This window comes from Oryctolagus cuniculus, chromosome 9 (assembly GCF_051225735.1).
Source record: "Oryctolagus cuniculus isolate XC-2025 breed Fujian yellow rabbit chromosome 9, ASM5122573v1, whole genome shotgun sequence".
NCBI lineage: Eukaryota > Metazoa > Chordata > Mammalia > Lagomorpha > Leporidae > Oryctolagus > Oryctolagus cuniculus.
Window position 1 is genome coordinate 3,422,452 of NC_142875.1, and position 27,137 is coordinate 3,449,588.

General features: G+C 54.3%; 1 protein-coding gene across 4 annotated transcripts in view; it reads right to left on the reverse strand.

The window, feature by feature from the left end:
* The window catches only part of MYO16 (myosin XVI), a 693,372-nt gene that overhangs the window by 34,631 nt on the left and 631,604 nt on the right, over positions 1–27,137 (reverse strand). For all 4 annotated transcript variants that reach the window (XM_070048580.2, XM_051849982.3, XM_089303408.1 and 1 more), the window contains exon 33: positions 8,363–8,521. In XM_070048580.2, coding sequence (XP_069904681.2) covers positions 8,363–8,521 — 159 coding nt within the window. The remainder of the gene's footprint in view (positions 1–8,362; positions 8,522–27,137) is intronic.

The following is a 27,137-nucleotide window of genomic DNA, read 5'->3' on the forward strand; positions in this document are numbered from 1 at the left end:
ACCGGCACAAGGGACTTGACAAATGAACACCAACAGAGAGAGGAGAAATCGCCAGCCAGGGGAATGACTTCAACCTGGAGAAATGCAAATGCCGAGTGCTTGCCACTCCCACTCGAGAGCAAAAGTAACTAGCACAGCGTCATTGATTAAGCACATACAAGATTCCTAAATTAAAAATCATTAGCAAATCACAGCACATTTTTTCCAATCATAGGACAGCCAGTTCCTCGGGGAAGTTCACACAATCCTGTCCACACACAGCAAGGCCTGCCAAGTGATCTTCCAGCTCAGCACCGGGGGCTAACTTCATCGAGACTGGGTGGACTGCTGTTCGGGACTGGTCTCAGCCATGAGCAAAAGCCACAGTCGTGGGGGGCAGGCGGGGACGCTGGGCTGACGCGCTGCGGCAGCACCCTGCAGGGAAGGCTGGAGCCACGCAGGTGGTGGCAAAGCAGCCGGAATTCAAACAGGTAGAAGGCAGCCTGAATCATCCAGGATCAGCACAAGGCAACGAGACCAGCAGAGAGCTGGCCAAAAAACCAAACATAACAGAACGTCTCCACGAATCCCGGCACCGCAAGAAGCTTAGGAGTGGAGAAGGACGGGTGGCAGGAGAGGCAGGCGGCTGATGGACAAGCAGGACGAGCAGCTGGGCCACCGGACAGGCCGCCTCCTGAGACGGGGGAAGAGAACGGTGACTTGCTTTTTCCAAAACTAAATGACACGGTAGACGTTTGCTGTCAGAATCCGAACAGAAACTCCGTGTAGATGATAAGGGCACAAACTCAGCACAAAATCAATAGCATCACGTGCATTACACAAGGTCAATTAGGTATAGTTCAGCAATATTGACGGACAGCTTCTGAATATGGCCCTGGGAAATACACTGGGGAGTGAAGCGACACCCCCATCCTCCAGGGGCTTCTAATTTAATGACAATGACCCCTGACCCGAACACAACAGAGTGAGTTCAGGGTTAAACAGAGCCAGGCACGAAACAGGAACTCGGAGACAGTGTGGATTACTCTGACGGAAGGCTCAGAAGACACTTCACGGAGGTGTTGCCAAAGGATCGGAGCCTTCGAGGCCGAGAAGCATTGTGCAAGATGAGGAGGGCTGGCGAGGGCACACCCGATGGAAAGCAGGCAGGCACGGCAATGGGACGCCAGGCTGCTGCACGTCCAGGTGGATGGAGACGCGGGGGAAGGCATGGGAGGGAGGCAGGCCAGATGGCAGCGTGCTCCTCAGAAGGTTTCATAGAAACATGACCGCGTGGGGAGCGAACTGGAGAGATAGGGCCCTCATTATCCTAGCAGTGAATTAAGAGGCATCTCACACCCCTGCACTAAAGAAATCACCAGTCCCAGAAGCTGTGGAGGACCTCAGCTGAGAGGGACACATGGCACACGTGAGGCAGGTGGCTATGCAGAGGGCAACCAGGAGCCAGCACTGGGGGAGGGAGGGAGCAGGGGAGGGGGCTGCAGAGGCCTCTGTGACAATGTCAATGTCCTCCCCCCCAGTGCAGGAGGAGCTGACAAAGCCACTAGGACCGAGTGGTGGAACTGGGACTGGTGGAAGGAATCCTCCAGGCTCAGCCACGCTTACCACGGCCAGCACACCAAGGCAGTGTGGTCTGGGGGCAGCACAGGGACAGCCTGAACGAGGCAAGGCTGCCAGGAGGCTGCATGGCAGGGCTTCTGTGCATCCATTTCTCGGCCAACACGATACTTTATTGCTGCCACGTTAAAAGGCCAATTATCTAACGACACATTGCACCAAAGGCACAAACCATGAAGGAAAAACTGGATTGATGTCTCTGTGAGATACATGAGAAATGCATGTTAGAAATATCACAAAGATAAAATGCAAATCTAAAAAGAACAACATAGAACATTTATTTACAGCAATTAAAAGTCTTACGGGGCCTGTGCTGTGGCACAGTAGGTTAAAGTCCTAGCCTGCAGCGCCGGCATCCCAGATGGGCATTGGTTGAGTCCTGGCTGCTCCACTTCCAATCCAGTTTCTTTTATTTATTTATTTATTTATTTATTTATTTATTTTTGACAGCAGAGTTAGCAGTGAGAGAGAAAGAGAGATAGAGAAAAAGATCTTCCTTTTTCCATTGGTTCACCCCCCAAGTGACCACTATGGCCAGCGCTCTATGCTGATCCAAAGCCAGGAACCAGGTGCTTCCTCCTGGTCTCCCATGCAGGTGCAGGGCCCAAGGACTTGGGCCATCCTCTACTGCACTCCCGGGCCACAGCAGAGAGCTGGCCTGGAAGAGGAGCAACCAGGACAGAATCCAGCACCCTGACCGGGAATAGAACCTGGTGTGCCGGCGCTGCAGGCGGAGGATTAGCCTATTGAGCCACAGCGCCGGCTCAATCCAGTTTCTTGCCAATGCACCTGGGAAAGCAGTGGAAAATGGCCCAAGGCCTTGGGCCCCTTCACTCATGTGAGAGACCCGGAAGAAGCTCCTGGCTCTTGGCTTTGTATCAGCTCAGTTCCAGCCATTGCAGCCATTTAGGGAGTGAACCAGAGGATGGAAGACCTCTCTCTCTCTCTCTCTCTCTCTCTCTCTCTCTCTCTGTCTCCACCTCTCTCTGTAACTCTCAAATACTAGATAATATAAGTAATATAAATATTATAAATATGAAATAAATACTAGACAAGTTTTTTTAAAAAAAGCCTTAAAATATCCTCCAAGACAAAATAAAGGACCTACCCTCAGATTTTTAAAAATGGTTGAAGAATAAATAAAGAGAATCAAGGAGACCCAGGTTAAACAGCCAGCACATAATAAGCAGATTACTCATCACCACTGAGTGTGCAAAGGGATTCAGGTAAGAGTCCTCTTTCTAACCCATTTTGCCTGTCAAAATAACAAGGATTTCAGAACTTTTTATTACAGAATCCGAAAGACACGTGAAGCAGCGGGGTGTGCAGTGGAAGGCCGTGCCCCTACGGCGACCTTTGGGATTATCAGGGTTCCGCACTATCACCTGTCACACCCTGTCTCTTCTGAAAAACCCCACACAGAACGTCATCCCACCGGGCAGATGGAGCGTGTGGCCCTAACCCGCTGCCTGCCTGTCTTGTAGGCACGGCGAGGATTTCCCCATGCGGCTAAGGGGAATGCTGCTAAGAAAAGACCCCCGAAAATGCCTAAAGGCTTGGGGGCAGAGAAGTCCATGGTACATTTTCTTTCTTTCTTTTTTTTTTTTTTTTTTTGACAGGCAGAGTGGACAGTGAGAGAGAGAGAGAGAGACAGAGAGAAAGGTCTTCCTTTGCCGTTGGTTCACCCTCCAATGGCTGCCGCGGCCGGCGCACCGCGCTGATCCAATGGCAGGAGCCAGGTACTTCTCCTGGTCTCCCATGGGGTGCAGGGCCCAAGCACCTGGGCCATCCTCCACTGCACTCCCTGGCCACAGCAGAGAGCTGGCCTGGAAGAGGGGCAACCGGGACAGAATCCGGCACCCCAACCGGGACTAGAACCCAGTGTGCCGGCACCGCAAGGTGGAGGATTAGCCTATTGAGCCGTGGTGCCGGCGTCCATGGTGCATTTCCACTAGCATTGAGAATGCCAGGGCCCCTCCAAAAGCCGAGCACGCCCTGGCACTAGCCTCTACTTTCAAAGGCTGCACCTGCCCAAACTGTAGAGGGTCAAGGTCTCCACAGCTTGCATCCGTTCTGCCCTCCGACCCCCCAGGCCTTCTACTCAGAGCAGTAATGCAGAGCGGGAGTCCCCCAGAGCTGTGTGCACAGGACATCACAGGGGACCTGCTGCCCGGCCACTCGAGGGTAGGGGAGGAGTTTGCAGGAGCACCAGGCACACTGGAGGGTGCAGCTGCAGGGTAGGCGCCCTCCCTCTTCTAGGGTGCCCAGTGCTGCTTCGTGTCCTTCCCCAAGGCCACAAAGAGCACGGCTTTGAGGGCGTTCTGGTCGGCCATGGTGTGGATCTGCCGCCTGGAGCTCTCTTGACTGCGAAGGCGCTGTGGATGTGAGAGGCTGTGGGTCCTGGCATCTACAAAAAAGGCCCAGGAGGGTTCACGGAAAGTCTCGTGAGAAGTGAAGGAGCCAGGACACTGCGTGTGTGTGCGTGCTGAGCGAGGAGGACCTGTTAGTCACCATCTCGGTCATTTTGAATGTAAAGGATGACCAGATCAGAAATTATCTTAGGGGCCAGTGCTGTGGCGTAGTAGGCTAAGCCTCCGTCTGCAGTGACAGCATCCCATATGGGCACCAGTTCAGGACCTGGCTGCTCCTCTTCCAATCCAGCTCTCTGCTGTGGCCTGTGAAAGCAGAAGATGACGCAAGTCCTGGGGCCCCTGCACCCATGTGGGAGACCCAGAAGCAGCTCTTGGCTCCTGGCTTGTAACTAGCCCAGCCCTGGCTGTTGCAACCATTTGGGAAGTGAATCAATGGATGGAAGACCTCTCTCTCTGTCTCTCCTGTTTGTAACTCTACCTCTCAAATAAATAAATAAAAATCTTTTTTTTGAATAAAAAATTTTTTAATAGGACTTCGAAATGCTTCTCACGAGGAGGAGCGGGGAAAGTTCTTGTAGATGCCACCAGGAGCTTTTCTCTTTGCAAAGAGACCTCTGTTGCTCAAAACAGGTCGTTGCAAAATATCCCAGAGAGTCAGGCGGAGACACGCCTCCTTTCCTCTGGCCCTTGGGCTCTGAGTCAGGGGACAGAGTCAGTTCCAAGGAATCTGTACAATCTCCATAAGCAAAGTGTGCAGCAAAATGCATATTTAAGTCCATTTCACGGGTTCTCAGCCAGGGGTCTGGATCTATTTTGAGGTGAAGCTGACGGAAGCCATTCTCGGACGGTCCCATGAACAGCGGCTTTGGAGCTAGCGTGGTGCGGAGTTCAGTGGGGTGCCTGGCTCAGGGCAAAAATGCAGCTTTCCCAGTCCCATAAATGATCTCACCCGGGGCTTGCCCTTCGAAAGACGCTTATCAGCACAGATAACCCTTAGCGTGCAGGGAGGCTGAGCACAGTGCAAGCCAGACAGACAGTCTTCATAGAAAAAGTAAACCCAAAAGGAGGGGTGTCCTCCCTGCCTGCCGTCTTCCTAGACGCCCAGCAACAAAGCCTATATTCAGTGAGCGGCGAGAAAGAAAATCTCACCCGTCAGAAAAGGCCCCGCTTGGAATCTGAAAAAGAATTCACTCTATCCTCACAAAATAAACATCTTTATGCTCAGGCTGTTCTGCTTGATACAGCGAAAACGTGCTGACACTCACCACCGTTCTCTAATCGAATGATAAGTAACCGCAAGTCCAGGGAATAATTAAGGGTACAAAAAAAGACGGGAGCCTGTGTTCACATCAGCAAAAGGATGGCAATTAAAGTAAGTGATAGCTATAATTACTCACACATAACTATATTTCTGCAAATGAACAAACAGATAATTATGGCGGGGAAGCAGAGGTGGCACATAGATCCTGGCATTCAAAGGAGAAAGCCCTTCCCAGGAAGTGACACTCTGTGCGATCCGGCTAGAACTTCAAGATATGGCAAACATTTTCACCTCGAGCCCTTGTTTTCATTGAGAGTACGCTGAGAACCGTGAGTCGGTACTAACAATTGCTTTAAGCGTCGTCAGGACCATGCAGGTTCCGCATGCTGCCGTTGAGTGATAATCCTTGCGGTCTTAGGGTGCTAACGCCGTTTCTCCCACGATGCCCCCTGATTCACAGGTGACACACTACCTTCTTTCACTCAGTGCTTTCTGGGGGTCCAATTGCATTGGGCATTGGGCTGGATATCCTAACGATCATGGCGAAGTTCCAGGGAAGCCCCCAGAATTCCAGCGTTCCCGAAAGCAGACCAGTGCAGGCACGCCAAGCTGCTTTGAAAGGACAAGTTTCCAGGTGAAATGATGCGCGCGCCCATAAGTTTTGCGCTCTTCAAGGGGTCTGGCACAGGTGACAACAGGGAACCGGTTTCATTGTAAAATGCATTCCCTGCAGGGAGACTGAGACCAGTGCTCTGGGTTGGGTGTGCGGGGTCTGGAGCCTGCAGCAGTCAGAGCTGGGGGCTCCTGCCACCTCCTCTCACCAAGCCATGCCCACAGGTACTTCGGTTCTCTCCTGGGTTTCTTTTGGTTCTACTGGCTTTCGGCTTTCTTTAGACTTTAGACTAGGACTCCTGGTATTTTCTTGTTGAAAATTTCTTGTCTCCCAGCTCCTCATCCCCGTCAGGCACCTGTCACACGATGGACTGGTGAATCTGGGCACCATTAAAATGTTTCCTGCGGTGCTTCCTCCTGTCTCCCGCCCAGATCTCTGTTCAACTTTCTTTTAAGCGAACCCTGTGCAAGTCAATCACTCTCTCTTGGCTCAGCCAGAGGGAGCACCTCTGGGCCCTCACAATACCCTGGGATCCCCCCCCCCCCTCCATGGAGCAAAGACTGAATTTAGGGACTTTCTCCCAACAAGCAGAATGTGACTGAGCATAGGGATGCAACCCCAAGGTCACGCAGGTGAAGACTGGGTGCCGGCTCTGGGGTGCTTGCCCCTGGGGAAGCCAAGTGCCCGGCTGTGAGGCTGCCCTGACCGGAGGCCCACGTGACAGGGCCTGGATGAGAATGTCCTGAGATTGGACACGGTCACGTGTGTGCCCTGGGAAATGCGACATTTCTTAATCAAGGCTCGAGACGACCCTAGCATCGGCTCATCCCTGCTGCGCTGAGTTTGGGGTGCAATCTGCCACACAGAAACAGACAGCGCAATGCAGTCACCAGCCAGAAGACTCCCGACTGACGTCCACTTTTCCATGACTATGAACGACACAGACACTCGAGGAGTAGGGTCCTGCTCATTGCAAAGTCTACACTGAACTTGGCAACAAACCGCCGGCCACCGTGTGTGCTGTGGTCTGGTGGGGCCGGGACTTATCTGGTATTTCTCAGCAGGCTTTTCTCCGACGTTCCTCCCCCTCCGCTCCCCAAGATCCCAACAGCCTCTCACTGTGTCCTCTGCACCTGCGAACCATCTTATGGAATTCCCCTTCTTTGCTCTGGCTTCTTTGTGTTTCATTCTGGAGATTTTTTTCTGGCTTCTCTTCCTCCTCTCCAGTTGTTTTTCTGTCGATTTTGCTTTTGTCTCAAGCAAGTGTCTAATTCAACTTGCCTTCACTCTCTGCTGTAGTCATTCCGTTGCTGTCTTTTTCAGATTCACAATCTCCACGAGACAGGCTTCGTCTGGTTTCCCATTTCGACTGAACGGCTTATTCTCGAATCTCTGGAGCAGAGAGGAACACTTAGCTTCGGTGCACTACACGTGTTCGGGCTTCATCTTTGGAGCACCTGTGGCTGCACTGCAGGCGACAGCTACTTCTGCTTGTAGTTAACGTATTTTGCATGCGCACGTGCCTGGTTAGCTTTGACTGTGAGAGGCTCTTTCAAAGCCCCAGCTGCTCCGATGGTCCTGACCAGATTTACCCGTGCTTCTCCCAGGAACCCACGGGCCCGGTTTTCCCCTGGGGCTTCTTGATCCTACTCTGAGCACAGAGCACAGCTGTGCTTTGGTGCCTGGGTCTGGCTCACTCTGACTCTGTGATGGACACCTCGAAGGCCCCGCCCATGGTGCTGGTGAGCCCCAGACCCACTCTCTTCCCTGCCATCCCAGAGGCTTGGGGGAAGCTCAGCTCGGCATCTCAGCTGCCCTCTCTGGACAGCTGGGTGCCCCCAGAGTGCCCGGAAGGAGAGCTTGGATGCGAGCCCCCTTGATGACAATGCACCCCTCCCCACCCCCCAGTGCCTTCCCAGGCTCTCACTCCAGCGCCTTTGATCGGAATTAACAAAACCACGCTCTGTTCCACTCTCCTGCATAGTCTCAGGGAAAGCTTGTCCTAAATTTTCCCAACAGTCTTTGCTAGAGGCCCTGGACTTCCTTTATACGTGAGAAAAAAAAATGGTTTCAGCATCTATTCCCCATTACTGGGTACACACAAGCAAGCTGACTTCGAGATGATAAACTCATAGATGCACCTAAAACACTACAGGAAGTAGCTGTCGCTTCCACGTTTCTTAGTTATGAGGAGAAATATATATTTTTACACTCCAGCTGCTGGTACAGCATCCACCTCTCCCGCTCAGTGTAAGACTCAATTTACAGCAGTCCTCCCTGACCTCCAGATTCCTGAGAAGTCAGCAAATACTAGCTAGAACAGTATTTACCTTAAGTAATAATTTGCTGAAAATAATATTTATGGCGGAATCATAGCTAATGTTCCGTTTTCTCGTTCCTAAGCCGTCTTCGTCTTTGTATTTTAAATCCACTCTTCCTGGAAGGTTGGTGCAGCTTAAAGCTTTTCTCCCTTTGCTTCCGGGTGTGGAGAGAGCTTACCGTTGGAGACTGGATTTCCATTCTCAGCAGAGATCGCACTGGACAGTGAGCTGGAGAACTGAGTTCCGTGGTTATTTGCATTTCTGTCTTGAGTCTCCGACGCAAGTTCTGATGTAGAGAGATCATCCCGGGTAGTCAGGTTCATGTTCGTTTCAAAACCTAAAATAAATTTCAGAAGAAATTATTCCTTTCTGATAAAAATGTACCAAAGACTTGAATACAAGTTTGAAGGAAAGTCATAAAATTAATGAGATCAAATCTTAACTATGTTTAAAACAAATTGATAATAATCCTTACGCAAGTTGCGGCCCGCTTAACTCTCACCAAACTGTGCAATGACAGTAGAGAGAGAAGTATTGTGGTGGGAATAAATTCATGATTTGTTTTTCCAAGCATATTCATATGCAGATCATGTAACTTATTGTAGGATGCCCATCTTTTGAAGGCAGTAAGTTCATGTCCCAAGAGCTTTCTGAACTATTAACTTTAAATACAGGAAGGAAAACTTACACCTTTGACGAAACAGGAGATACAAGGGTACTTTCAAACAGCTCATGAAAAGTGGAATTAAAAGTTGTTTTTGCAATCCATGCATGTTTTGTTTCATAATCTACATTTTCTATGAACTCTCTGAAGGTCCATTGTATATTTTCAAACATACACAATGTGACTGCACAGGATTTCGTTCTCCGTTTTGGAATATTGATCTTCAAGACTCCACCTCCACATTCTACGCACTACTTCCTGAAGTGAGGCTTGTGTGTCCAGGTTGTGTGTTCTGGGATGTGCCCACACAGAAGCCATGGCCCACATCTGATCCACACAGAAGCTACGCAGTGACTTCTCCAAACCAAGGAAAACGCGGCGATGCCAGGGCTTGGTGGGTTCAGGTCCCTGTGGTCCCCACAGACCTTCAGGCAGGGTCCCCAATTGAGCAGAAATTGCAGACCAATGTCAGCGTCCCCCCAGGGTCCCACACAGCCCCTCCCCCGTCCCCAGCACAGCACTGCCTGATCCTGCCCCTGTCCCCATGTCCCCCCCAGGGTCTCACACAGCCCCTCCCCCGTCCCCAGCACTGCCTGATCCTGCCCCTGTCCCATGTCCCCACAGGGTCCCACACAGCCCCTCCCCCGTCCCCAGCACTGCCTGATCCTGCCCCTGTCTCACTGTTATTTATTTTTGAAAGGCAGAATTTTAGAGAGGGAAGGGGTGACAGAGATGTTCTATCTACTGGTTCACTCCCCCAAAAGCTCCCAATAGTCAGGGCTGAGCCAGGTTGAAGCCAGGAGCCTGGAACTCCATCCTGGTCTCCCAGGTCGGTGGCAGGGACCCAAGTATTTGTGCCATCATCTGCTACCTTCCCAGGTGCATTGGCAGGGAGCTGGTTCAGAAATGGAGCAGCCGCCTAGACGGGATGCTGGGTTTTCGCAGACACAAGGACTTCCTGTTGGCATGCAGTGCACTGTGACCATCCTGAAGATAGACCTTTCTAAAGTTCTAGGCTAACAAATTACTCAAAAGAGATAAGAAGCACCAGACACATTGTTAGTCTTTCATGTAGTGAAACACGGTGTCAGCTGGGGTGGCGATGTTATCTCTGTTTTAATGAAGAGGGCATCGGGGTTTCTCACTGCCAAGTGTCTGGGAATAAAGATGTACTGTGCCACCAACATGCAGGGGTCGGGGGCTCCCGCTAGGCAGCCACGAACACTGGTGGGCAGCCACACAATCTGGCAGCTGGGCTCAGAGCCAGGATGCCAAGCCTGCAGGTAAGTCCCTGGGAGCAGGGGGCAGTGTGTGTAGGAAGGCGACCCGGGCACACAGGTGTGCAGGCTGGAGGCAGGAAGAGCCAGGTGATGGCGTCCTCATGGCTAGGTGCTGGGAGGCCAGAGGGAGACAAGGGAGATGGGAACACATCCCCCAGGAGGAGCGAGGGCTTTGCTCACAGTGCCCGGGAGGCTACAGGTGGAGGGCAGTGCGGGTATTCTGCCGACTACCGCGCCAGTCTTCTTCCACGTGAGGGAAGGGGCTCCCTCACCTGGGACCACTTCCGCAGGATTACCGCATAATGGCTTCGCTCATAACTCGTTTCTATCTCATGAAGCATCGATGCACTTAAATGAGAACCAGCAACTTCATTTTCACCAACAAGGGTTAAAAGTATTTTCACGTTGGAGTGGGCGTTGTGGCGCAGGGGGGTTAAACACCTACCTGCAATGCCAGCAGCAGATATGGGCGCCCGTTAGAGTCCTGGCTGCTCCACTTCTGATCCAGCTCCCTGCTAATGCACCTGAGAAAAGCTGCAGAAGATGGCCCACGAGTTTGGGCCCTGCACCCACGTGGGAGACCCAGAAGAAGCTCCTGGCTTTGACTAGGTCAATCCCTGGCCGTTGCAACCATCTGGGGAGTGAACGAGCACATGGATGATTCTCTCTCTCTCTCTCTCTAACTCTGCCTTTCAAATAAGTAAATCTTCTTTAAAAATATTTGCATGTTTGCACTCAGTAGGTCCAAGTACAGTGAAGACATGTTTTAAAATCTGCCAGAAAAGTTAGACTGCAATCCTCACTTTATCCAGGGAATGTCCATTTTTCATCTTACAAGCAAATGCCTGCTGAAGGCTTGACCCTGGACAGTAACAAGGGGACGGGGCTTTCTGAAGGGGAGGCCTCAGAACAGAGGGAGAGCGTGGTACTTCAGTTCGCTGCTCTGACAAGGGGACCCGCCTCCCGCCTCCCACCTCCAAGGAGGGGCCAACTCCCTGCTGAACGTGGTGCCCTGCCCTGCGTAGCTCTCATTTGCACAACTCCGCAGACCGACCAGGAAGATGCTATTGCCCAGATGAGGTCACCGAGGCTTGCAGAGGTTAATCTTACAAGCAAACATTTCACAAACACCAGTGTTGCAACTGACGCTGACCCAGGGACAGGGGCCCTGCCTCCCGCCCACACTCCTTCTTCCAGGCTCCGCTCCCGCATGTAAAGTTTGCCCTGTTTCATCGGCTGATGTGAAGGGTGAGGCGGCTGCTTCCCTGTGCCTGTATCATCCATGACTCCGCGGCGCTGAGCTGGGAACTGCACCCCTGCAGTTGCAACATCAACACGAGACATGCCCTTTTGGCGGCTGTTCTAACTCGTGATTAGCCATGGGAGCCTGAGCTTCCTAGCTGCATGTCTGCCTCTTCGGATAAACACCTGCTTCCCATGAAATCCAGACACGGAAGCACATCTGTGCCCCGACGTGTAGATCCTCAGACTGGACGGCAGAAATGCGCCACGATGAGATCTTCCTGAACGGTGGCAGCTGGATGCCAAGAAAGGAATCCTGTCGGGGCCAGCGCCGTGGCGCAGCAGGTTAAAGCCCCAGCCTGCAGCTGCGGAATCCCGTATGAACGCTGGTTCAAGTCCCGGCTGCTCTCTTCCGATCCAGCTCTCTGCTATGGCCTGGGAAAGCAGTGGAGGATGGCCCACGTCCTTGGGCCCCTGCACCTACGTGGGAGACCCAGAAGAAGCTCCTGGCTCCTGGCTTCGGATTGGCACAGCTCTGGCCATTGCAGTCATTTGGGGAGTGAACCAGTGGATGGAAGATCTCTCTCTCTCTCTGGCTTTACCTCTCTGTAACTCTTTCAAATAAATAAAATAATAATTATTTTTTTTAAAAAAGCACTCCTGTCCTCTGCCCCCAGGCTCTGTAGGGATCACAGCCAGGACACCTCCAGAGGGTGCGGCGTTAGGTCTGAAGTTAGCGCTGTGTCGAGCACTTTAGGAAGGAACCCCGGGGCAAATCGCATGGGAAGCACGGGAGACTCAGGGCAAGCAAGTGGAGGAGGGAGTCCTGGGAGTCCTGGCTGTCGCTGGCGTCGGCGTCTGCATTCCAGAAGGAAGAGGGGCTGCAGGCGGGTCGGGGCGCCCCTGAGCTGGAGCGTGGTGACACGAGTTGCTCTGAACACCCGCATGCTTTCTTCGTAGGGCGGCTCCGTGACCGCTCCCTGCCTGGTGCTGTGGCTGCAGGTACTGGAGACGCGAGAGACGTTGGGGTCTGACTCAGAGACGGAGCCCCGGCCTTGACCTTGGGGTTCCGTGATTAAAGACAGGCAGCGGTGTGTTCTCCTTCCAGCTGAGCTTTGATCTGGGTCAGGAGTTCAGCAAATCCCTGAACGTTTACACAGCAGAGGAAGGACTCGCCGTCGCCGTCATGATATCAGGGAACACTCCTGTGGCTGTGTGTGGTCTCGCTGAGGCTGGGCTTTGGGACAGGTGGTCTGTTCTCAGGCGACATTCGCTGCTGTCCGCAGAACTCCCCACGGCCCTAGCATCTGGTGGTGCAGGCCAGGGACGTGGCTGTTCTGTGACACACAAGACGGCCCCTAACCCAGCTCGTCACGGTGTAGAGCTTTAAAAGGCGAGGTTCAGGGCCGGCTTCACGGTGCAGTGGGTAAAGTTGCTGCCTGCATCCCATATGGGCACCGGTCCCAGTCCTGGCTCTTCTACTTCCGATCCAGCTCCCTGCTAATGCGCCTGGGAAAGCAGCGGAAAACGGCCCAAGTGCTCGGGCCCCTGCACTCAAGTGGGAGACCCAGAAGCAGCTTCTGGCTTTGGCTTAGCCCTAGTGAACCAGTGGATGGAAGAATTCTTTCTCTGTCTTTCACCCTCTTTCTGTAACTCTGCTTTTCAAATAAATAAATACATGTTTAAAAATATATAAAATAAATAAAACGTGAGGTCCACTGGCCACTTTGTTCATTCAGGCTTCTTGAGGCCTGAGGACGCTCCGCGACCTGCCCCTTCCTCACTGGGGGGTCTCCTCCTCCCACCCACAGGCCTTGCTCCCCCACCCGCCGCGGGCCGCCTCACCCTTTGGTCTCCCCACACTGGGGCTCTCGGGCCTCTGCGTTTGCTTCTGGGGCTGTGCCGGTCATGACCCTCCCCTGCCCACAAGAAAGGCCTTCCAGGTCACCTTTCAGAAAGCAGCCCCTCCCCTGGTTCCCCCACACTAGGTCAGTGTCAGTCCACGCCGCCCTGCTGGGGTCTTCTGCACAGCCCCAAGTTCACGTTCTACATCTGCTGAGTTCCTGGGGCCTGGAACAGCACCTGGCACAGACGGTGCTCAGAAAACACTGGTAGAAAGAGATGATTGTGCCAAGACTGTGCCGAGAAAAGAGATGACTGTGCCAACAGAGAAACTGTGCCAAGGACACTGCTGGTAGGAATTCTGTTGCCTAAGAGAACTGGGCTTTCCGTAACTGAAGCAGTTGATGGGTTTACTAAGCGAGGACTCTGCACAGGTATGGAGAGATCACACACCGTGGCGGCCGTTTCTCCCCATCCGCACGGGACCGCTGTAGACGTCTGGAGGGATTTCCCATGTTAGCGATATGCCTTTGCGCTCCAGCCTGTACTTATTTAAAATTATAAGGTGCAGAAATCATCTCATCGCGTGAGCTGAACGTGTTCTAAACGTTGCAAAGGCCGGAGCTTTTGCTTCCTGCCTGAGCAAAGCGGCTCGTGGGAGGACAGGTCAGTGGACATCTGAAAGGTGGGCCTGGCCCCTGGTCTGAGGACTCCTGAAGTTTTGCTTCTGTCCTACTGATGGCCAAACAGGCAGAGTGCAGACACACTCGGCTGTCTTAGACCTCGATTCTCACAGCCTTGCGGCCTTCAGAACCAGGAAATTAAAGTCCATGCTTTAGGAGTTGGTGAGCCTCTTCGGGGCCGCGTGAGTCTGTGTGGTGGAGGGTGGGGCACAAGTATGCTGAGTGGGGGTTCCAGGTGCCTTCTCCCCACTGGCACAGCCCCTCCCAAGGCCCAGAGAGGGACCCACCCAACCTGTGCGGGGTACTATCTGCAAGCCACTGTAAATGCACACTTCCTTTTCATTGCTTTTCTCATTTTAAATAAATGTTCACTCTCTCCATTTCCACTTGTCGCTTGCATTCTGTTTCACAATGAAGATCATTATCTACCCCTCCCCGAGTTGTGTACGCTTCAGGGTCTGGGAAAATACCACATGCCCCATGCACGGAGGGCTCTAGTAGACATCTGTACAGCAAAGTCCTTACCCTGGAGCAAATGACCCTCGCTGGGAGACAAACAGGTGTGGCCACAGCGAGTTAGCCCTGCAAGGCCACCTCAGGAACAGGTGCGGCCACACTGAGAGATATCACAGGGCCATCTAAGAAACAGATGTGGCCACACGGAGTTTGACCACAGGGCCATAGAAGGAACAGGTGCGGCCACACCGAGTTCGACCGCAAGGCCGCCCAACTGCTCCCTGGGCTGCAGGACAACCAGGGCAGTGTCTGAGTGAGAAACCCTAACTGCTCACTCGGCACCAGGACTGGCTGACAGTCACCTGTCGCTCCCCCTCATCGTGGAGGAGCAACACAGGACCCTGCGCTGTTCTTTCGTCTGCTCGGCCCTCCCCGGGTTCGCTGCTGGTTCTTCCCGGGTTGGCTACTATCCCTTCCACCTCCGTGGAAGGGCAGTTCCCCCTGGCCACGTTCCCCACTTCCGCAGGGGAGCGGCACACCGCCGGCCGGCTCTCTCGGGGGCTGCACGGGTTCCCTTAGATGTTCCCCATAGATGTTCCCGGTGCATGCCGTCTCTCTCCTCCTTTATAGTCCTCCTCCGCCAATCCCAACTCGGCCGCCCACACGCCGAGTACGCCGCTCTCCAATCAGGAGCAAGTCCTACAGTTTATTAGTTGAACTGGAGGCAGCTGTGCGGAAGCTGTTTACTTCTCTCCCAGCGCCATATTGTGGGAGAGCAGATGCATAGAATAAGTCTTAATTCCAGTAACTCAGTCCAGTCCGGATTGCTCCCCACAGATCCCCCTTTCTTTTTATTTTTGGCGTTGATACGCGCCTGTCTTTGGTGTCCCGCGGCACACACTCTGCTCTACTTGCTAGAGTTGCCACAGGCTCTTACAAGTCCTATCAGGCAAACCGAATCCGGGTCCTCTCTTCGCCATGTTGTGAGGAGGTTTTTAGGTGCTGATGCGTGCCTGTGTTCGGTGCCCTGCAGCACATGCTCTGCTCTGCTAGAACTGCCTGCAGGTGCTTACAAAACCTATCAGGCAAACCGAATCCAAGCCTTCTCATTGCCGTATTGTGGGGGAGACTTATTAGTGTTGGTTTGTGCCTATCTTCGGTGACCTGCAGCTCATGCTTTGGTAGAGCTGCTTGCTGGTGCTTACCGCCTTAAACCAGGCAGACCGAATCCAAGCCTCCTAATTGTTGCATTGTGGGGAAGCCTTTCTGATGTTAATTCATGCCTGTCTTCGGTGACCTGCGGCGCATAAGCTGCTAGCCGCCCAGGTGCTCATCGCCTCACTAATCGGGCAGACCGAATCCAAGCCTTCTAATTGCAGTATTGTAGGGAGGCCTTTCTATTTCTCTATTTCTCTATCTCCGGGCATTCCTATTTCTCCCATTTTACTTCTGTCTGCCAACATTCCTATTTCTCTCATTTTACTTCTAAATTTCTGTTTCTCTTATCCCCGCGGCTTCCCGGCTGCGCCTGCCCCGAGGCTGCTTCTTGGCAGCTTTCCGGCTCTGAGCCGCTTCAGCCCGCGCCTCTCTCATCTGCGCAGCTTCCCGGCTTTGCGCGGCTTGGCTTCGCGCGCTCCGCGGTCTCCACGCCCTTCGCGTCTGCACCACGGCCTACGCCAGCCCCGTTCCCTATCTACTCACGCCCCGTGCTCTCTCTGCACGCGGCGGCTTCCACGAGTAACACAGCGTAGCTTACGTGTCCGCCACTAGCATTCAATCTAAGTTCCCCGGGCTAGCCTGGCGAATTCAACCCAGCATACGTCTCCGCCCCACAGTTTGGCTTCCCGTCCTTTGCTCCCCGGGCTAATCAGACGGATCCCAACCAGGCTCACGTTTCAGCTTCTGGTTTCAACTTTTCGCCCCCTATTCCCGGGCTAACTTGAGAATCCCAAAGTGGCTTTTGTGTCCGCATTGGCCTGCCCCCCGCGGCTTCAATTTCCCTAACATTTTTCTCTACCCGGTATGTTTCCCCAAGCTTTCCTCCAACAATACTCCTCCCTCATTTCTCCTGGCCTCTCCCCACAGTCCGCATCCGAGTCTGTTTGTTCTAGCTTTCACTTTCGCTTTCGACCTTAGAGATTCCTCCCAGCTTCCCCCCGTAGTCCATATCCGAGTCTATGCCTAGGCTTTCAATAGCTTCTTCCGGCACCCTTTTCGTCCGGCTTTTCCCTAGGCTGTTTGCTAGTCTCTCTCTCCGGTATTTTCCCAGTTCTTCCCGTTTCTTCCCTCCTAAGTTTCATATCCGTCCTAGGTTTCCTATCCGAGTCAGGTTTCCTATCCGAGTCACGGCACCATTATGTCGCTCCCCCTCTTCGTGGAGGAGCAACACAGGACCCTGCGCTGTTCTTTCGTCTGCTCGGCCCTCCCCGGGTTTGCTGCTGGTTCTTCCCGGGTTGGCTACTATCCCTTCCACCTCCGTGGAAGGGCAGTTCCCCCTGGCCACATTCCCCACTTCCGCAGGGGAGCGGCACACCGCCAGCCGGCTCTCTCGGGGGCTGCACGGGTTCCCTTAGATGTTCCCCATAGATGTTCCCGGTGCATGCCGTCTCTCTCCTCCTTTATAGTCCTCCTCCGCCAATCCCAACTCGGCCGCCCACACGCCGAGTACGCCGCTCTCCAATCAGGAGCAAGTCCTACAGTTTATTAGTTGAACTGGAGGCAGCTGTGCGGAAGCTGTTTACTTCTCTCCCAGCGCCATATTGTGGGAGAGCAGATGCATAGAATAAGTCTTAATTCCAGTAACTCAGTCCAGTCCGGATTGCTCCCCACAGTCACCCCTCAGCAGAGGTGCACGGGTGTTTTAAATAAGGGGGAGGGGAGGCGGGAGGGGGACGAAGGACAGGGCCTTTCCTTCCCTCAGGGAGGGGCACAGGGTGGGGGAAAGAGCAGGATCCTAGAACAAGCTGGGAGGGAACTAGAGAAACACGAGGGGGCCCGGGTGCCTGAGATGAGAGCTCCGAATCAGCAGGCACACGACGCTCAGCGTCCCCAGGCGGGAGTGAGGGGCCGGGGGCCTGGGTCACTCCCAGCACCTGGAGAGCCCCGTGTGGGAGGGACGCGCAGGATGCCCAGAGCCGGCCACACCCCTCCATCCTGGATTCAACCCCGAGAGGTCCGCACTTCAGGCTGGACACGCTGCTCCAGGAACGATCCTTGCAGAGCCCCCGTCCGTGAGGGGCCGCGGGGGGCACCAGGTGAGATGGGGGTTGATGGGGGAGTGGGAGGAGGGCGCTGAGGGTCGGTGGGCCTGGGAGGAAGGTTCTAGAAGAGTCGAGGATGGCCTCTCACCCACTGGAGCCGAGCGCCTGCTTGCTGGCTTGGCTTGCGGGTTTTAACTCAGAGAGCAACCCAGCTGCCAGAGGGGTCCTTTCTTGGGCTCCTGGGGGGAGGCTCACAGGATGGTCCCCCTCCAGGAGGGTTTTCAGGAGCGAGGGGCTGGGGGCTGGAGGTGCAAGCTGCACACGACGCTCCGGGCATTCGCAGGAGAAGTCTGGGTGGGCACGAGACAGTCAGGTGAGCCTCTGCTGTGTGGGCGGAAGGCAAAACCCTGGACCGTGAGGCATGGGCAGAATGTAGAGTGGAGGACAGAAAGGGCAGGGCAGGGCAGGTGTGGGCAGAGCCGGAACGGGCCGCACCGGAGGCAGGAGGCTGCACCGTGCCGGGAAGGGTGAGGGGGTGGAGACCATGGGCGGGCACAGGAGTGGAGCCCAGCAGGTGCCCTGAGCAAGGGCGGGGCGGGAAGAAGAGAGAATTTCCTTAGAAAATGAATCTCACAACAGAAGTGCAGTGCTGGGTGGGCGCTGGAGAGAGATGGGAACTAGTCTAGCAGCCAGGGATGGGGCCGGGATGGCAGCAGGTGGAGCGGGAAGGCAGGGGAGGATGTGGGTCAGAAATGCCTCTGAGATGCGGGCCATGGGCAGGCTGGGACCAGCGCGAGGGGCAGTGTGGAAGATGGGCCATGCGCCAGGTGCAGAGGGTGACTCACGGGCTGAGCAGGGGACAGGGAGCTGACAGCCACACAGCAAGGAGGCCCTGGGGATGGTGGGCAGAAGGCAGGTGTAGGCTTGGTCGAGAGGGACCAAGGGCCCTTGTGCTGGCGAGCCAGGGGAGGCCCACATGTCATGGGCCCCAGAAAGGTCTAGGAGAAGCAGGGAAGCAAGAGGGCTTGGGTCCCCGCCGTGGGGAAGAGCGTTCGAGACATCCCTGCTCTGTTACCCAGCTTGAGATCCAGGTTTCTGTAATGCGCAAGAAAAACAAACGATAGCAGTGTGGCTGAGCTAATCCTGAGAGTGCTATGTCAGGCATAAAAAATGTGAAAATGCATTCTGAAGTCATTACTCACAAGGGCTGCCAGTCACTCTGCGGCGCTATAGGAAAATTCCCCTGCAGAGAGGCCGTGCGCCTGCCCTTAGCATGCCGGCCTCTCCCGGCCCGCCCGGCAGCAGGGAAGAGCCCAGATGCAGAGAGAAGCTGCCTGGCACGCCCGCCGTGCAGGTTCCTGGGGTTGGAGCGGCAAGCTGCAGCTTCCCAGCGTGCAGAGAGATGCAGCGTTACTGGCACTTGCGAAAGGTCACTGAGACCTGAACCGGGGGCTTCCGGTTTGTGTCCCACGGGGCGGCTCCTTTAAAACCTCAGATTCCTCTAAGATCTCTCTCGTGGAACACGAGCAAGAGGCACGGACGAGGTCCCGGGAACCACCCCCACGTCGGGCAGCCACAGCCAGAGCCGGCTTCCTTCCACCAGGCTGCTCTGGCCCTTTGCTGGGTGGCATGACCCACACGGTGTGCAGGGGGCTTCTCGGCGGGACAGCCGTCAAGGACAAAGATGCCCGCAGACACCCGGGGCTCATCCAGAACGCCGAGCTGGAGAGAGACGTCCAGCGTGGTGACACACAAGTGTGAGCGGAGAAGGAGGCTGGCTGAGGGCCAGCCCGATTCTGACCGACCCGACGCCATGGTGGTGAGCAGGTGGATTTTGCTCAATGCTTGTTCATGCTTGCACAAATGTACCAGGAGTGGGCTCCAGCATCTCCTACAGATACGCGCGCGCGCACACACACACACACACACACACTCGGGGGAAGGGGATGCCAGGTCCCCCCGCTGCTGCTGGCACACAGCTGTCCCACTGTGTGTGGTGCACTGCCTACATGTGGCAAAGAATCCATCACTGCAGAAACCAATGAGAAAAACCCGGCACAGTGGGCGAGGAGAAAACTCAACGCCTTCAGCGTCCAGAGTCGGCCCCTGGGCTCCCGCCTGCTTTCCAAATGCCCCCTCATGGCACTGCCATTCTGGTGCAGATCCAAATTCCCCCTGAACTTGTGTTTCCAGCATTGCTCCGGGGCCCAAAGTGCTTGTGCCTGCCCCTGCCAAGGGCAGGCACAGGGCTTGCGTGAGGAAGCATGAATTGACGGAGGGAAACAGCCGTGTCTCCAGCAACATATGTGCTGCGTGCAGGAGGAACACGTTCGTAGGGAAGCTAGAAAGTGACTGTCAGTGTAAATACGGCTTTTTAGGACCCAAAAATGCACAGAAAATCACGTCGTGCCAACTTCCCTTCTCATTTTACCAACTGGATCCTTCTGTGCCCATTTCTTCTGCCCCTGCCATGACGGAGGGAAAAAAAACGCTTCAGTTCCTTCCCTTCCTTGGTGCTGTGACAGCTTCCTTTTCTACAATTAGCTGACCGTGCACTCCCTACACAACGAGCTGGCCTGGCCCAGGCCCGCTGCAGATACGACCTGCCAGGCCGTGAGGTCACCTAGCCTGCTGTGATTTGCACACCTCCACACCTGATGCCAACGTGAAGCCACAGTCCTGAACCGTGGCTGTGAGGCACGGCGGGCGGTCCTCAGCACCTGCTCCTCGCTTGCCCCAGGAAGCCGAGTGAGAGGACGGCGGCCTGCCTCTCTATGGGGGAGGATCTGCAATTGGCCACAGTCACCCAGCCGGGGACAACTGCCTGCAATGGAGACACCAGGCCAGAGAAGGAAGACACATGGCCAGAGCAGCGGTGGGGCTCAGGTCCTCTCAGAGCCCTACTCACCCACGGAGCCATCTCAGGTGTGGGGGAAGCCGGCTGGGAACGGCCAGCACCACAGGAACAGGCATCAGCCACAGACCTTGAGCTCCCGCTGGGACATCAGTGAGTCGCGGGAAATGTGGCAGACCTAGGGCCAGGACCCCTGGGGGCCCAGGGAGCTCAGCTGTGTGCTGGCTGGCATGTCCACACGGCGTGGGGGGCACCATGGCCACCAGCGGAAGAACGGCCCACCGGCACGCACCGAGGGCCACCAGCTGGTTCTTCAGAGGCCTTGAACAACGAATCAAACATACCTATGGACTTAATTCTCATCAGAATTTTCAACAAGCTCCAGGGGCTGTTTCATGGAGAGCCTTAGCAGCTGTGTCCTTGGTTGACATTGCTCATTCTGTCTGCAGGTCCTGTGCTCCTGTACCCGAGCGTCCCTGCATCCATGCGGCAGCCATGGCGCAGAGCAACTGCCAATCACCCTGAAAGGGCGGGGGCAGGTGCCTCGTTTGACCCAGAACCACACGGTGCAAGACTGAGAGCCGGCCAGGCACGTGTGATTGGTCCTTCCCACAGCGTGCGAGTCTACACACCAACGACTCGAGAACTCACAAGAAAAGCTTCTCTTTCCACACGGCTTGGGTGGATTCTCCGAAACATCATCTCCTTTAGCCCTTTAAAAATCCTTCCACCGGGCAGAGGGGGGCTCACCCTGGTCTCTGGCCTGCTGCACAGACGTCTGTTTGTCCGGTCCTCCCTCTCCCTCCACCCCTGCGAGTAAATCCTCCCTTGTGGGCCAGTGTTTCCAAGGACGCACAGTCCTGGGCCAGGACGCGGATGGAGTGGGTCACAACAGGCACGTAAAAACAGAGCAAAGTACACTCCGACTACAGCCGCAGAGTCCCCCAGGCGCAGCGGGAGGGGCGTGCCTAGTGCGGCCTGAAGTGTCCCCCGGGAAATGGAGATCCTCGGGCTTCGCAGCCACTGGATCCCCGGGGCCCTCCGTTGCCTGTGAGCAGGGCGCACACGTGCGTTGCAGAATCCATTCAGCCGGGCACCGGGCCTGGTGCCACGCAGATCATCAACGCATGTTTTTCTGAATGCATGATTGAAGCTTGACCTTCCTCTCTAATGATCTCTTTCCCACACCTTTTTAAAATCCGGAGGCCAGCAGCAAAGAGCCATGTAAAATATCCTTGCTAGTTTTATCGCTTTGCCAAAAGTTAACCTGGGCTGCTTTAAGTTCCGGAAAGAATTGTATGTTTCGAGGGCAGATCACAGAGCAATTCTGCTGCCTGAAAAGAATTTTTTTTCCCTAGAATCATTACTGAGGGTTCCCTGAGACATACTGAATCCCCACAGAAATGGAAATGCACTCAGATTAGCAGCTGGGCCACATCACTGGGTTTTCTAATGACAATCAGATTAAAAAGACATTTTTATGATCCCACATGACTGCTGTCCCATACACAGCCTCTCTCCTGTGTCACTCTCCCAACCTCTAAATTAAAGATGATTTCAGGCGCGGGGAAATGAGTGATGGAGACCCCCTGCTGGGCCGCGACGACTGCAGGGGAATTAATGTCAATAATCAAGAGTTTTACTTTCTGGTGTGGCGTGCGCGTGATTCACCCGCGTCGCTCGTCGTGCCAGAGGTTTATGTGGTGGAGGGAGGGGAGAGGGAGCAGGCTCTGGAGCTGTGCTTCCCAAGGGGAGAGCAAGCCAAAGCCTCTGAAACGGAACAACTCCACATTACGTTCTCTTAAGGGCTGAGCAGTTACTCTTACGGCAACTCATCTGTTAACAACCCAGGGGGACTTTATTGCCCGTAATCTATAAAGACAGCTCAACAGCAAGAGCCGAGAGTCAATCCAACCCTCGTGGAAATTAAGAAGGAAAATGCCCTATTGTCCTGGCAGGTCTGCAGCCGGGCTTTGGTCACTGAGTCAAGAAGAGGTGTGTGAATGGATGTGAGTGTGGCGGGAGCCAGCCTCAATTCGTTCCTGGCACTCTTACTCGTCCCTTCCAGTCGGCTGCGAAAACCAGCCCGGCCCCAACCAACAGCCGATCTCACCTTGGAACTGGAATTAAGAAACGGAATTCCCCACACAGAAGGGCTTCAGCAAGGAACGTGGCAGTCCCAAGCTGTGGCTTTCTTCTGGGTGACACAGGAGAGCTGCATACCGATGGTCCACCACCGTCTTGCCCACGTCTGCTCCTTCTCACCCACCTCTTCCTGGATCACAGTTCTTCCCACATAAAATGAAAATAAAAAGCTACAGGATATACATTTTCCAGAAAGTACCTTTTGGTACCAGTTGTGCATGTCAATTCTTCCTTTTTTTTTTAAAAGATTTACTTGAAATGCAGAGTTGCACAGAGGCAGAGAGAGAGAGAGAGAGAGAGAGAGAGAGGTCTTCCATCCACTGGTTCACTCCACAAATGGCTGCAACAGCCAGAGCTGAGCTGATCCAAAGCCAGGAGCCAGGAGCTTCTTCCAGGTCTCCCACATCGGTGCAGGGGCCCAAGGCCTTGGGCCATCTTCCACTGTTTTCCCAGGCCAAAGCAGAGAGCTGGATTGTAAGTGGAGCAGCCAGTACTTGAACCAGTGCCCATATGGGATGCTGGCTATGCAGGAGGTGGCTTTACCCTCTATGCCACAGCCCTGCCCCCTTTCTTCCTTTCTTTAAAATGGAAACTTCTTTTGGGAGAGTCTCCTTGAAGATGATCCAGAATCTGGGATATGAGGAAGCTGCTGGAGTGTTCACAGGGACTCTGGGTGCTGTGCAAATTCTCAGACCTGGGTCCAGGTGGCACGCCACTGTGGATCAGTGTTGAGTCTCTGGGCTGGCTGGCGCCACGGCTCACTAGGCTAATCCTCCACCTAGCGGCGCCGGCACACCGGGTTCTACTCCCGGTCAGGGCGCCGGATTCTGTCCCGGTTGCCCCTCTTCCAGGCCAGCTCTCTGCTATGGCCCGGGAGTGCAGTGGAGGATGGCCCAAGTGCTTGGGCCCTGCACCCCATGGGAGACCAGGAGAAGCACCTGGCTCCTGCCATCGGATCAGCGTGGTGCGCTGGCCGCAGCACGCTGGCCGTGGCGGCCATTGGAGGGTGAACCAACGGCAAAGGAAGACCTTTCTCTCCGTCTCTCTCTCTCACTGTCCACTCTGCCTGTCAGAAATAAATAAATAAATAAATAAATAAAGTCTCTGGGCTAGCTCATGTCCACTCTTGTGGGGGACCTGCCTACATTAAAGTCTAGTCATTGGTATGGGGGGGGGGTAAATGAATCACACAGCTTTGTTGTCTGTTACAAAAATAATGATTGATACTGTTACATCTGAGTAGGCAAAGGGAGGATTCCAAGGAGGACACGGGGGGATTGAGGGAGAAACCATGCACACGGAGGGAGACACTGTGGTCGGTGCAGAGAACGAGGCTCTGGGTAACACGACCCTGAATGTACTAGCTCTCAGATGGTGTGAGACTTCCCAGACTAATCTGGGGATTGATCATAAAAATGGTCAGGTCAGGCGTAAGGGCCTTAAACACTGCAAGGTAATTAAGAAATGGGTTTTTCTCTTGTGGACTCCTCAGAAGAGAGAGACTGTGGCACGGGTCCAGCTCCCGTCTCGGGAAAGCACTCCACGTACCACGTCGTGTCTAAGCCATTTCTTCAAGAATGAGGAAAACCCCAGGACGTGGCAATAATGAGATGCAGAGAGCCAGGAAGGTCTGTATTAACTCGCGTAAGCATCGCTGACGAGGGGCTGCAGGATGAAGCTCTGAGTCTCCCTTTGGAACCCTCAGTGGGACTTTAATTTGCAATCCAGTGTAGACACGCAATACACAATAGAAGCTTGCTTTAATGGTTGATAGCATGAAAAATATTGGCTGGTTAGGAAAGATAATCCACTTCTGAAAAGATCAGAATTTCAGGTACAATAGATCCTCTCTCCCGATGGTGTGTTACACAGCAACCCGGCTGTGCTGGCTTCTTCGCCGCGGCCCGCCTGTCTGTGTGCGCTGGACAAGCTCTCTGGTCGGACTGGCATGCTGGCAGCTCGTGACTTACAGCCAGTATGCGAAGGTGATTTCCCAAGATAATTTGCACAACACAAATGTCAACTTTTTGGGATTAGATGGATCTAAATATCTAATTATGACCCTCGGCTTGGTTTTGCTCCTGGGTTTCAAAAAATAATGAATCTGAGTTGAAATACCAGGGTCATGAGGCCAGAGAGAGTCATATTCTGCCCCCAAACGGCCGCAGAGGGGCAGGCTCCCGGGGCTGGCCCTGGTTCTCCACCCAGGTTGCTGGCACTGCCGTTATCTTCGCCTCCATTTCTGCATTCACACGATTTCTTTTTAGAACACTGATGAACAGACAGACGGTGCGGGCTTTTCTGAGCACGTGTCCGCCTCCTGTTCCCATCAGGGAGTTGTTGCCAGTCGCTGCTTATATTGGTCTGTGTTTCGTTATGACAACGCAGGCTGCTTGGGAACGGAAGGAGGGCGTATTTGGGATCGTGGGTTTGGAAGCTCACAGTCCAAGACTGGGTGGCCCCGTTGTGTGGGCATCTGGCGAGGGCATTCTTGCTGGCAGGGTGCCCAGAGCCAGCACAGACCTGTCTACGTCGCTCCTTATCACGGGCGCTCCTCTAATAACCTACTCAATCTAACCACTTCCCAACGGCCCCGCCCACCAGCACCCTAATGGGGTTCCATTTCCGTCCCATTAACCTAAGACTCAGTGGGAACAAGTCTTTACACCTGGGCTTTTGGGTGACACCCAGACTAAGATCCAAACCACAGGACTGCGGTTCATCAGTAGAGCTCTTAGCATGGTTCCTGGCCCACAGTCTGGGTTCACCTCCCACTGAATTCCAGCCAAGCCCTGGGCAGGCTCAGACACCCTGCTAATGACACTGAAGTCAACCTCCCCTGCGTGAGTCGGCTGCTGCTTCAGGGAAGAGGCTTGGTGCGTTCTCTGCCAGTGAAGGCAATGTCGGCGTGAGTCTGATTGCGGTCAAGCAGGGACTCAGACTCCAAGAGGCTGAGACGCAGGGCGATGGAGGAGGAGCCATAGCTTTGGATCTGAGAAGTGATCCTGGCCCCGCCCTGGATGCTGTGAGCCCCTGATACCCCAGAGGACCCTGGGTGGGACAGGCTGTCAGCGAGAAGACGAACGAGGCGGAAGAGCAGGTGGAGGAGCATGGGAGCCCGTGTAGAAACGCCGCGTGCTTCTCGGGAATGCGGGAGGAGCACGGGAGCACGGTGCACTATAGAAACGCTGACAGCAGGGCAGAGGGGTCTTTGCTGCTGCCTCCCCCATCTGTCCCTGGGTTTGGCTTCGGGGGGGAATTACTTTCCCAGGGAGAGACTTGGTATCATTATTTTACTTTTAATTCTTTTCAGAGAGTGAGAATGGCATTCCAGACTGAGTCCAGGGTTTGCAAGAAAGATGGGTTTGATCCAAACTCTGTGATGGATTTGTTTTTGTGGTTAAGGGAAAATCAGTTAATCCCCGGGTCTCAGGTTGCTTGTTAGTAAACAGGGGTGGTGACACCTGCTTCGCCCACCTCTCTGGGAGATGGGGACCCAGCAGATGTCAGTGCGCTCTGCCACCAGGACGCAGCGGCTTACAAACATCAGCTGTTGACATTGCACACAGAGGACCGACGACCCCATGACAGGTCACACACCGCCTCCGGGTGCTGCCTGTGATGTGGAGTCGCATGCAGGCACCTTGAATCGCCACCATCATCGCTCATTTTCCAATTCAGGATCTCTCCAGTCTTTGCACAGCTCAGCATGCGTGCTGAATTCCCGGGGACCCCGGAGGAACAAGGAGGTAACTCAGCACCTCATGCTGGGCCTGAGAAGGAGCCTCTGGGCACAGAGCTCATAACACGCGGGTCCCAGCAAGGAAGGGTTGTTGGTTCTCCTTTTTATTTTTTTTTCCCCAGAAAATTCATGCTATATTCTAAAAGGGTTGTCAGAGTCCTGCTGTGCCTGCATTGCCCTCCCTCCTCCACCTACACCTGGAGCCTCTCTGGGGCTTCTACCTGCGCTTCCCCCAGGGTCACGGGCACACCTGAGAATCCGGGGACTTGGAGGAAGCTTCTCCCCCAGCAAGGTGCTGCATCTCGTTGGCCTGGGCCCCTGGAGCCCAACCCTGGATCCAGGAGCGATTGAGGATGGCCAGGTGGATGCTTCTCTCCTGAACCAGATTCTCTCCCGGAACTGGGGTGTACCTGCGTGCCCCATACATGTTCTGGGAGAGGGCAGGGGCTGTGAGTGCCAGCGTTACTCACTGAACTTCTGGGTTCCCTGTAGCAGCCTCACGCTCACATTGAGAAAATGCTTACTGGATGACGCTGAAGGAATGTGCTCAACAAGTTAATGCAAGTCTGGTTTACAGGCCCCCGGTTGCACAACTTGCCTTCTGAACTTCTGGGCATTTAGAGAAAGTGTTGTAAACTGTGAGGAAAGACGTTGCCACACAGGCTCAGGCATTTAGGAAAAAATGTCTTTCTAACTGATACAGAGGGCAAAGGCGTCTTGGGTAAGCGAGGCCACTGATCAAGTCAGCAAAATGCAGAGCTCATCTCCAAGCACAGATGAATAAAGTGTTACTTCTTTTGTTCATAGTATTTATTTACCATTGTCTAAATAGCACTTAAGACCTG